Source organism: Heloderma suspectum, chromosome 4 (assembly GCF_057233095.1).
Source record: "Heloderma suspectum isolate Gila_16-S chromosome 4, 16-S_ref, whole genome shotgun sequence".
Lineage (NCBI taxonomy): Eukaryota > Metazoa > Chordata > Lepidosauria > Squamata > Helodermatidae > Heloderma > Heloderma suspectum.
Window position 1 is genome coordinate 54,888,451 of NC_139461.1, and position 12,492 is coordinate 54,900,942.

Below are 12,492 nucleotides of genomic sequence, written 5' to 3' on the forward strand. Positions count from 1 at the left end.
TAAAAACAAGACCTGGAGCTGACTGTGGCTCAGATCATGAGCTTCTTGTTGCAAAATTTCGGCTTCAATTGAAGAACGTAGGGAAAACCACTAAACCATTCAGGTATGACCTCAATTCAATAAGGTATGACCCTTATGAATATACAGTGGAGGTGAGGAACAGATTTCAGGGATTAGACCTGATAGACAGAGTACCTGAGGATCTATGGACGGAGGTCCATAACATTGTTCAGGAGGCAGCAACTCAATCCATCCCAAACAAAAAGAAATGCAAGAAAGCCAAGTGGCTGTCTGAGGACGCTTTACAAGTAGCTGAGGAAAGAAGGGAAGTGAAAAGCAAGAGAGAAAGGGGAAGATATAGCCAACTGAATGCAGAGTTCCAGAGAATAGCAAGGAGAGACAAGAAGGCCTTCTTAAATGAACAATGCAAAGAAATCGAGGAAAACAAGAGAATGGGAAAGACTAGAGATCACTTCAAGAAAATCGGAGATCTCAAGGGAACGTTTTGTGCAAAGACGGGCATGATAAAGGACAAAGAAGGCAGGGACATAACAGAAGCAGAAGAGGCGGAAAGAATACACAGAAGAACTATAGAGGAAAGATCTGAATGTCCCTGATAGCCATGATAGTGCAGTCACTGAACTTGAGCCGGACATCCTCGAGAGTGAAGTCAAGTGGGCCTTAGGAAGCATTAGTAACAACAAAGCTAGCAGAGATTACAGTCTTCCAGCTGAGCTATTTAAGATCCTAAAAGATGATGCTGTTGAAGTGCTGCACTGAATATGCCAACAAATTTGGAACACTCAACAGTGGCCGCAAGACTGGAGAAGGTCAGTTTACATTCCAATTCCAAAGAAGGGCAACACCAAAGAGTGTTCAAACTACCACACAATTGCGCTCATTTCACATGCCAGCAAGGTGATGCTCAAAATCCTACAAGCTAGGCTTCAGCAGTATGCGAACCGAGAACTACCGGAATTACAAGCTGGGTTTCGTAGAGGCAGAGGAACTAGAGATCAAATCGCCAACATTCGCTGAATCATGGAGAAAGCAAGAGAATTCCAGAAAAACGTCTATTTCTGCTTCATTGACTATGCTAAAGCCTTTGATTGTGTGGATCACAACAAATTGTGGCAAATTCTTAAAGTGATGGGAATACCAGACCACCTTACCTGTCTCCTGAGAAACCTGTACGAGGGTCAAGAAGCAACAGTAAGAACCAGACATGGAACAACCGATTGGTTCAAAATTGGGAAAGGAGTACGAAAAGGCTGCATATTGTGGCCCTGCTTATTTAACTTATATGCAGAGTACATCATGAGAAACGCCGGGTTGGATGAATCACAGGTCGGAATTAAGATTGCCAGGGGAATTATCAACAACCTCCGATATGCAGATGATACCACCCTAATGGCAGAAAACGAAGAGGATCTAAAGAGCCTCTTGTTGAGGGTGAAAGAGGAGAGTGCAAAAGCTGGTTTGAAACTCAACATTAAAAAAACTAAGATCATGGCATCTGGCCCCATCACTTCCTGGCGTATAGAAGGGGAAGAAATGGAAGCTGTGACAGATTTTATTTTCTTGGGCTTCAAGATCACCGCAGACGGTGACTGTAGCCATGAAATTAAAAGATGCTTGCTCCTTGGGAGGAAAGCTATGGCCAACCTAGACAGCATAGTAAGAAGCAGAGACATCACCTTGCCGACAAAGGTCCGTCTAAGCAAAGCTATGGTTTTCCCAGTAGTAATGTATGGCTGTGAGAGCTGGACTATAAGGAAGGCTGAGCGCCAAAGAATTGATGCTTTCGGACTGTGGTGCTGGAGAAGACTCTTACGAGTCCCCTGGACTGCAAGGAGGTCCAATCAGTCAATCCTAAAGGAAATCAACCCTGAGTGCTCATTGGAAGGACAGATACTGAAGCTGAAGCTCAAATATTTTGGCCACCTAATGTGAAGAGAAAACTCTCTGGAAAAGACCCTGATGCTGGGAAAGACTGAAGGCAAAAGGAGAAGGGTACAGCAGAGGATGAGATGGCTAGATAGCATCACCGATGCAATGAATATGAACTTGAGCACGCTCCGGGAGAGAGCGCAGGACAGGAAAGCCTGGCGTGCTATGGTCCATGGGGTCACGAAGAGTCGGACATGACTGAACGACTGAACAACAACATATAGTGATGGATGGAGAGAGACAGATACCAATCATGTATAATGAGTCTTTAGCCCATATGCATAATATACACTAGAGACTAACAGCACAATCCTATGCATGTCTACTCAGAAGTAGTACTCAGAAGTAAATCCTGTTATGTTTAATGTGACTTGCATCCAGGGAACTGCAAATAGGATTGCAGTCTTAGACTTTCTTTTCTCCTGACACTTCTGTAGCCATACTATAGTCACTTCTGTAGCCATACTACAGGGTCAAGGGGCTATAGGAGGGGGGGGGACAAAAGTGGGCAGAGCCAAAGATAAGGGAATGCCATAGGGAGAAAAAGAGGAGCAATCTGGCCAGTTCTTAGAAAGAAGGGATGAAAAACCTGTGGTAGCTCAGACAGAAAGAGAGAAAGAAGTGACACCAAAGACAAGTCTGAGTATTGTGTCTTCTGACTACATGAAGATTTTCTATATGGTTCTTCGCTACATACAGTGATCAACAATGTATCTGCCCACTCCCTTCCCACTCCCAGGCCAAGCTCTATTTTCACTGCTACAGCAGACATCAACCTTTAGAAATGGGCTCTCAACCTTTGACATTCCACCAACTTGAAGCTGGACATTTGTCCAACTCACAATGGTTGGAGAAACATTTCATAAGGCTCCTTACAAATTACATCTAATGGGGCTAATGGCCTTACCTTAATCAGACAATTAACTATTTTAAAAATGGACGATGTATAAAGCATTGTTATTACAGAAGCTGAACAAAGCTATAATGTTTTTCAGAGAACTGCTGTCTTATTTTAGTATTGCAAATACAAAAGGATAGATGCATTTATAAATAATGGATACAGAGACTATTCAGAAGGTCAAGGTGACTCCTTAGGCATTGACAGTGAATTGTTGTACCTGACGAGAGAGCACTTCAGCCTGGGACAATGTGTTAATAGAGGGAATGTTACTGCCATCAGATGTGCTCCGTCTTGTACTTATCCTATCCCGTTCATTTTGTACAGCTGGAGGGGGAGAAACAACAAATTTGTGATTTATTTGCATGCAGACCATGTTGCTGAACAGTTGTAAAGTATTATTAAGAAACTGTATGAACCATAGACCATGTTGTCTAGACTTGTTCATGATATTATTTATGAGAGTCAAACGAGGAACAGAAAACCTTCTTTGTAAAATTTTATATTTATATTATAATAAATGCTCCTAAACTCACTTCCACCTCTGCTAAAAATGATTTGCAGGTCATTCTACCATTTTCCAAACCTGCATAACCGGACATGACTGTGACAAAAGAAATGTATGGGTACACCATAGGAAATTAAATCTATCTCAAAGCATTTTCAACACTATAAAAAGAAAGACCATTGGGTTGAATCCAGAGTTGCACCTCACACATACAAAGGAAAGGGCTTCTTCTGTTGGTGGACAGTGGAAGCTCCCCGCTGGAAGAAGGGGCAGGGTGGCAATTTTTACCAATTCCTTTCCCCCCCTGCAGCCTCAAGCTTCACACACAGTTTCCCAAGCAGATTTTCAGGGGGATAGGGGGCTACAGAGGGGAAAATCACCTCCCCTGCCCAAGTTCCACCCATGGGATCATTCCATTTGCAGATTTCTACTCCGTGCAACTCTGGATCCAACCAATTGCTTTTCAGCCCAAGTCCATTGAACCTTAAGGATCTAACATTGAGAGATGTTCAATAGTATTAAATAACAGACTTCTGAGCAGATAGTTTGGAACAGAAATAATCATAGAAGAGACTCTGGGAAGAGAATGGCATGGTAGAATGCAAAGCTGGTGAAACAACAAGATGTCCTTTTTAATACAAAATTGAAAGAGATAAATAAAGCTACCGATCAGCTTTCCTGAATCTATTTTATGTCCAAGGTCACATCAAGGAGAGAAAACATAGTTCTGATCAACATATTTCTTTAGTCCATGCACAGAACCTCATAACCTTTTATAAGAGCAGTAGATGCATTTCCAATGATCCGTTTGTTATTTTTAGGGAAGCAATCTGCATCCGAGAAGTTGAGAGCCAGCACCAATGCTTCAATAAAAATGTGTTGTACGCACTATATAGTGTTCTGCAGTTTATATGAAGAATGAACACACTTTATGGTGAAGGCGCACTAGATTCTTGGCCAAGGACATTCACTGATGGGCCTTTTATTAAGGTCATAATAAGAAATGTCGTGCAGTGATAAACACTAAGTGATAAATGGTCATGCAGACGTGAATCAAGAATGATGCCCCAGCCTTTTTCACTGGAGAAATGCTATCTTTTTCATTCCTTAACTCAGCATCTAAACAACAAAATGTAGTTAAAGCTGTAAATATAAAATTATATCAGAGAGATGATGGGTACCTCACTGCTATGGTCATCGAGCGTAAATGGTGGGATTGCATTTAAAAAAGGATTTTTTAAAAAAAGAAAAAAGACATTTCTCCAAAATAACTGTTGTCTTTTCTTGTAACTCATAAACATTCGTTACTAGTTTGCAGATGTTTTAAATAAAAGAGGATGCGCCTATGGTGAAAATATGGTAAAATGGTATTCCTTGGCATAGAAAGCTGATAAAACATGAAAGTAAGGAAGAACATAAAGGACAAGAATGAGAAGTGCTCGTCTAGCTATTTTAGCTGTAACTGGTCAGGTAGTTTTGTTCCTTGACTACTACTACTACAACCACCCCGCACTGTAACTTTTCACAAGCTTGGGGAGTTTGGAAACTAGCTTTCAGTTGGAATGGGTAGGCAAGGCTTATATGGGGAGAAAAGCCCTGCCAGAGGTGTGTAAGCTGACTGGGTCACCCCAAGACGTTCCGCTGCCTGAGGCAAAGGATAAAGATGCCCACCACCATTTCCACATACTGGCAGTTGAATTTTACTTCAGTAGAGAGGCTGGGACAATGTCCTCCACTGCCCCTGAGGGCAGCAGTTTAGATGTGAACCAACAAGCAGTAGGCTAGTTGCACTACTGGTGCAGGACAGACCATATGGCACCTGCAGCTCTGTCCTCCAACAGAGGAGAATGGCTTGGAGGCTCAGGAGAAATGGCCAGTGGGTTACTGTCCCCCAGCATCTGCCCGCCTGAGACAGTTGCCTCACTCTGCCTAATGGTGGGGCTGGCCTTAAGAGGATTTCCTTTTAACTTAAGAGGGGTTGGGATTACAATCAGACGGTCATACATACATTACAGAACAGTAATGGAAATATGAAGAAAACATCAAGAGAGCCCTGTGACTGAGGTTTTAGGACTGTTAGATTCCTAGTTCAAAACATAGGCATTATACGATTGTCAGGAAAATCATAATGCAATAAGAGACAAATTAAATTTACTAGGGCCATTTTCTGTGAAAAGTGATGGACGAGAGAATGTTTGGGAGCTCCTTTCTGTATTTACAGATACGTAGATCTGTGTCAGACTTATCCAGTAAGGCAATGAGTGCAGTTCCTCTCTGTCTGTCTGTCTCTCAGACACCCACACAGGGAAAATAAAACAATGTTATAATTTAATAATAGCCTGAAATTGAGTTGACAATGTTCCTACATTAAATGTGTCCATGACAAAGGAAAAATCAAGCTAGATATTATTTGTCCTAGTCCACTATTAGTTTTGGCATCACTACTTCATTTTGACTTGAAAATCAACCACCATGCAACAACTTCAAGTACAATCCAGAACAGATGGGATTCTGTTTGTTTGTTTATGGTGTCAGTGTACAAACTGGCTTCCAACTAAGCTCCTTCAATTTATCCAAAATATTCCAGAATTCAGTGCACACTGGGAGTTATTTTGAATAGACAAGGGGCAGGGGAAAGAGTTGCCATTGTCTCTGCTGCTCATCTATTCCTGATTGCAGCTTCAGAGGCTTTGTGGGGGTTTTTTCCTTAAAAAAAAAAAAAAAAAAGGCCAGACTAATTTTCCAAGGCCTATTAGTCCTCCAGCTTTAAACATTGTGTTAGTGTGTTTTTAGATCTTTATGCTGCTGCTGGCTTTTATTCTGGTGTTTACTTTGCTTTGCTTCTGCTTTAAACTTAAGGGTTTTATATTATGTTTTACATAAAACTGTATTTTATGGTTTTAAGTTTTGTTTTGTACACTGCCCAGAGAGCTTTGGCTCCTGGGTGGTATAGAAATGAAATGAAATGAAATACTGTAGGAAAAAGATACAAGATGCAAGTTGCAAGATGCAAGATGCAACTACATGTCAAATCTGGTTTGGCCCTCAGTGTCAAAGACAGTGAGCACTACAGGTTTTCTCCCACTACAAAATTGTCCCAAGTGCAGAGATACACTTTTCCTCACCAGAGTAAATGGCAGTCACTCACTCACTCACTTTTATGGGGGAATGTTAAAGAATGCAATAAGAAATGGAACTATCAATATATATTTAGAGATGTGCACCAACCAGAAGATTTAACTCAGGCCCTTCCTGATCTGGCACTTCAGAAAATGGCCTGATTCAGCTTGGACTGATTTGGACGCCATCTGCTTCGCCTCGGGTACCAAACCTGAGTTGAGATTAGGAAATCTGAGGCTTCGTGCCTCCCACTGACTCATGAGAAATCAAAACCTGGCTATAACTTTTTCCCCAGTTTGTTAGAAGTGAATGAAATTCATAGACCTAGTAGCTCATTAGGAGGGGATTACACCCACCCAGTGTCAGGAAAATAGGTGCAGGGGGTTTTGTGCTATGCACTATTATATTATATTATATTATATTATATTATTATTAATTTATTATGTTATGTGACCTTTTTAAAGAGAACTTCTGATAACTTTTTGTGAAAGTTGTAATGTCCCTTTACATTTGTGCCTTTATATTTTGAGGACACATTACATGTAATGTGCTTTTATATTTTGAGGGTATCCAAAAAAAGGAAACACTTATTCCCCTATGTTGCTTGTGGGCCATTCTTCTGAAAATGACAGACAACACAGAGCTGGCCTTAGTTAAGTAAAAAAAAATCTATGAAGTTTCAGAAGGATAGATGCAGTGGTTTATGTAGAAGGGAAATCCTCAAATGGGGGCGGGGAAAGTGAGTGATTCACTTTCCCTTCTCCCCCACCCATGTTTTTGGGGATCAATTTGTATGAAAATGGCACATATCATAGAGGTGTCTCCAGGCAAGAAATCTACAAAGTTTCAGAAAGAGAGGTGCAGGGGCTAGGGAGTTATGCTGATTGAAATCCAGTTTAAGGCTTCTTCTTTTTTCCTAGAGCCAGTGTGGTGTAGTGGCTAGAGTGCTAGACCGGGAATTTGGAGATCCGGGTTCTAATCCCCACTCAGCCATGGAAGCTCACTGGGTGACTTTGGGCCAGTCACAGACACTCAGCCCAACTTACTTCACAAGGTTGTTGTTGTGAGGAAAAAATGGAGAGGAGGATCATATATGCTGCCTTAGGTTCCTTAAGGAGGAAAAGAGTTGGGATATAAATGTAATAAATAAATGAATAAATAAATAAAAGTGAAGCCTGGTAGTTTTGGAAGAATGGCTAGCAGGAGAAATAATGTTTTGTTAGAAGAAGCCAACTTCTTATTAGAGATGTATTTCTACTCCTTTTTTAAAAAAAAAATCACTTATTTTCTCAAAAGGCATCACAAATATAGATAGATATAGCTATATATATATAGGTAGAGATATAGATATACCCACACACACATACACACACATCAGTTATTTGCTTATAGATTTTATTTCTTGCTAATTGATATAAAGTATTATTCTCTGAACAGGAGGTAAAAAAAAGGTTACCTTCTTTCTTCATCCCAGCACGAAAACACTTTTTTAAACGACAGTATCTGCATTGATTTCTCTTGTCCTTATCAACAATACATTGCCGGCTAAATCTGTTGGACAGAATCGAGGGTAAATATATTAGAGCGCAAATACAGGAGGATCCTGATTAGCATGACTGAAACAATTAATGGGCACTGTCAAAACAATGTCTCCAACTATCAACCTTCACTGGAATTTTTTCTTTAATCAGCCTTGAAACATTTCTCTTTGCCAATCTTCTAAAGGGAATAATTCCTTGTGATGGGCAAGTAAAATCCCATTAGGTTATTCATCATCTCGGGAAAGCAAGGCATATAAATTTTGCTCTCAGTTTAGCGAACGTTTAGGTTGACTCTTTTTACAACTTGATCCTCTTCTGCTGGTGCATATGATCAGGACTAAGAACCAAAAAAAGAGTAGGGATGGGGGACAAATTTGTTCAATGCACCTTTTAATGCAAGCTAAATTAATTTCACCCTTTTCAACCAATACATGAACTGAAACTTGGCTATCATTTCAAATTCTCACTTCTCCCAATTTTGCATGGGAGTGTTTCAATTAACACATATATTAGGAGAAAGTGCACACAAAAATGCATATATTTTTGAAAATAACATTCTAAAGTACATTAGATTAGGAAAATTGCTTGCAAGAATGTGTATAGCAGGTAAAAATGTACACATAAATATATGCATTAACAGAAATCAGCACAAAAATGCAAACAAATTTTCACGCAGACTAGTTGTTAAAGAAAATTCTCCAAGTACAGGATGAACCAAACTTAAGACTGGAAAAATTCTATAAATTTGGGATGAACTGAACATAATATTAGAAAAATGAGAATCTGAGACAAACTGAAATTGACAGATTTGTCCATCATCCCTAAGAGAGCCCTGCTGGATCAGAGGAACTGTTTATCATCCTTCCCCAATGTGGTGCTTTCCAGATGTATCAGACAACAATTTCCAGCATACCCAGTCAACATTAGCCCTGCTGGCTGGCAATGATGGGAGTTATTGTCTGACACATCTGGAGGGCACCAGGTTGGGGAAGAATGGTTAATCTCATCCAGCTCTCAGATTCCAGGGGGCCACCAGATGCTTTTTGGAAGTATCTAGGGGATGAGCTGTTGCCTTTACTCATTTGTTTGTTTCATTTATATCCTGCCTTTTCTCCAGGTAGCCCAAGATGGTGTACATGATCCTCCTCCTCTCCATTTTATCATCACAACAACCCTGTGAAGTAGTTTAGTGACTGGCCCCAAATCACCCAGTGAGCTTCATGACCTAGACAGGACAGTCTAGAATGTGGATCTCCTGAATCCCGGTCCAATACTCTAACCACCACACCACACTTGCATGAAGGCAAGAAGTCAATGCCCCAGTGTTTGTCCCTTCCATCTGGAATTCAGAAATATACTGTCTTTCTTCATGTAGGCTCCATTTAACGATTGTGGCTAATGGCCACTGATAAGACATATATGTTAAAATAACAACCCTTCTCTGTTAGTAGTAAGACCCCTGTGTTGGAACTAGGAAATATTTCCAGCCTGAGATTAGGGATGTATGGATTTTGTAAAATCCATTCCATCTGCATTTCATGGATTGTCAGGTGCCTTTCGTTCTGTCATCTGCTCATTGACCGGATTTTTTCCCATTTCGTGAATTTGCACAAAATCACACTTGTGCTAACTCACACTTGCAAAAATACACAAATCCCCCCCCCCGCCCCATGCACATTTTCATGTCTTAGCCTATGGGGGAAATGTGTATTTGGGGCTAGTGGGTTTTTTTTATTATTTTACATATTTTCCTATGACTTGTCAGGCTTAGACCATCACTTTAGCTGTGGTTGTGCAATACTGAAGTTAAAATGGACCAATATAATCAGGCAGTTCAATTGCTATAGATTTCAGCCACCATGGCTGAAATCAAGTATGCAGAGATGCATGCTGAAGTTCCACTGTTTTCGATATTAAGATATATAGATATAGATAAATTTGAGCCAGCAAGCCTCAAGATAACAAAAGATCTCGAAAGAGAGGTCTGAGTCAAGTGACAGTAATAGCAGGAGAGAGAGTACCTTTTAACCTCGGCAGCAGTCCTAGGCAACCTTCTTGAGAAATGAGAAGGAGATAAAAGAAAATGCCAGAGGGCACCTTGTAGCAGAGATCTAGTAATACTTGAGAGGGCAGGAGGGAATAGCAGAGATATGGGAACTCAAAATAAAGCAGGGGACAGTAAGGCAGCGAGGAACCTCAGAGTGAAGATTGCTAGCAGAGAAGTATCTGCAGATCAAAATTTACATTTGTTGTCATTTGCAAATGAAACAGTTTTGTCCAGAAATTTAAATGGCTGCTGGGAAAAGCAGTTCAGTCTTTAATGCACTGAGTACTATTCAGCAAGTAACCTTTTCTACAGTAAACACTGGAGTGTTGCAAATATTAAGAGACATGAAATATGAGTGAAAGGACCCACCTCTTTCACCATGGCAGTGATGGCACATCAGTGCTCAGCTCCAGTGGTTTCTGGATGAAACTGACGATTTTGATCCCTTCCAGTCTGGCTTTCTAATTTATACCATTTACCATGATATCCTGGGGCATCTGGCAGGAATGGGTACAGGGCATGTTGTGTTGACTTGGCTGTACTCATTCCTATGGGCAGGACCCAGAAAGTGGTGCTGAGGGAACACCTCGGGAACACCAAGTACCCGGCACAACACAACAGTTCCTGTAGGTAAATTAACCCATGGTGGGCTGTCATGTTGTGTGAACCAGGTCAATGAACACTAAGCAGGTGCTCTGCCAACTGTGCTTCAAATATTACATTTGTCTTCACCCTATGTTGCATCTGTCTTCACCATATACACATTCAGGGATCCATCCTGGATTTACAAAGAAGGGCAGGCTAATACTTTAAATAAGTAAGTACGTTTTCCTTCAATCTGTTAGTCCTCATACCTGCAGGTGTAAACATGATTCTTCCGTATGCTGCGTCTGAAGAACCCCTTGCATCCATCACAACTGGAGGCACCATAATGCTTGCCCGTCGCTCTGTCTCCACATATTGCACAAAGGCCACCTACCCCACTGTCTGCACCGTTCATACCGAGTGGCTCGGTCGAGCAACTTTCTGAGGAGCGGTAAGAACAAGGTGGATAATTAGGAGAAAACCTTTGGAGTGGGAGAAGGAAATGCAACACCGTGACTAAATTACACCAGCCTGGAGATTTTACTGGCCTTCTCTTTTAATTAGCATTTACCATTTAAAGACTACAGAAAACACAGCATGCCTAATTACCTCCGATTGTTATTCTAATGAATGCTTTCAAACCTATCATGCCCACTTGTCAGAATTTATGATGCTCATAACAATGAATTGGGGGGGGGGGTTAAACTCCAAGCCTTGCTGTAGAAGTTATAGTGCTAAGACAATTGCCCCGCTCCACATGTGCATCTAACTGCTTAAACATCCTTGTTAGTTTTAAATAATTGACAGATGCTGCCATAAGGCAACATTTTCTGAGAGGCTGGTAAAATCATCATGCATTAATTTTCAAATGACTTCACAGTGGCTGTCAAACACTGTAGATCCTCTATAAAGAAACTATAAATAACTAGGCCTTCCCCACCCCCCTGCCCCATCCACATGTTCTGACACAGAGAAACAGGCAAAGAGCCCCCTGCTAAAATGGTATGATTGGCTAAGACAGTGCCAAATGTTACTGGTTGAGTTTGTGTCTGGATTCAGGCTCTTGACACTGTCTAAATTGACAGGACCTATCAGCTCTTTAGTGGATGCATGTAATTCTATTCCAGCAAGTGGCACCACATTTGACTGTCAGGTGTTAGACGTATGCGGTGTTTTCTTTGTTCCTGCATGTAACACTCTCGGTTGGAAGCCTTGATGGATCCATACACGCAGGCCTACAACTCCATGGTTCAAACCCCTTCCTAAATTTTGCATCCAGGGGGGAAAACATATCTCTGTATTTGGAACAAATTCACTATGGCTATATATTTACATGACTGTAAATGATTCACTTACTATTTTTGTTCAACTAATTTGATGGGAAGGTGTTTGCTTTTGCTTTTGCTGTTGCAAGGATAATAGATCAATTAAGAGACAAGGACTAGGACACACAGAGGGGTATCCAGAGTTGTGTTCAGTACAATACCACCATTCTGTCAACATGGGAAGCCTTACTTAGCAACTGAGCTCATATTTTCAAGATTTCTCAACTAGAATTAATAGTTAAACCAAAATTAACTTTTGGTCTTGTAAAAACATCGAGTTTATAAATTATCAAACTTCACAATATAAATTGACAGTTAATTGATTGGCTTCTCCCCAAGATTTCTACTATCATTTGCCTATCATTAATATCCATCCATTGTTTTAGTTCTCCTTCATTCAGTTGAACAGAAATATATATATATATATATATATATATATATATATATATATATACACACACACACACACACACACACACACACACAGTTCAATGAAAAATATAAGCATTTAAAATAAA

At 40.6% G+C, this 12,492-nt stretch overlaps 1 protein-coding gene across 3 annotated transcripts in view; it reads right to left on the reverse strand.

Moving 5' to 3' along the window:
- Nucleotides 1-12,492, reverse strand: part of HNF4G (hepatocyte nuclear factor 4 gamma) — an 85,309-nt gene that overhangs the window by 15,210 nt on the left and 57,607 nt on the right. For all 3 annotated transcript variants that reach the window (XM_084848036.1, XM_084848034.1, XM_084848035.1), the window contains 3 exons: nucleotides 10,919-11,090; nucleotides 7,933-8,027; nucleotides 3,069-3,175 (listed from right to left, as the gene is read on the reverse strand). In XM_084848036.1, the coding sequence (XP_084704162.1) occupies nucleotides 3,069-3,175; nucleotides 7,933-8,027; nucleotides 10,919-11,064 (348 nt within the window). In that variant the 5' untranslated portion in view covers nucleotides 11,065-11,090. The remainder of the gene's footprint in view (nucleotides 1-3,068; nucleotides 3,176-7,932; nucleotides 8,028-10,918; nucleotides 11,091-12,492) is intronic.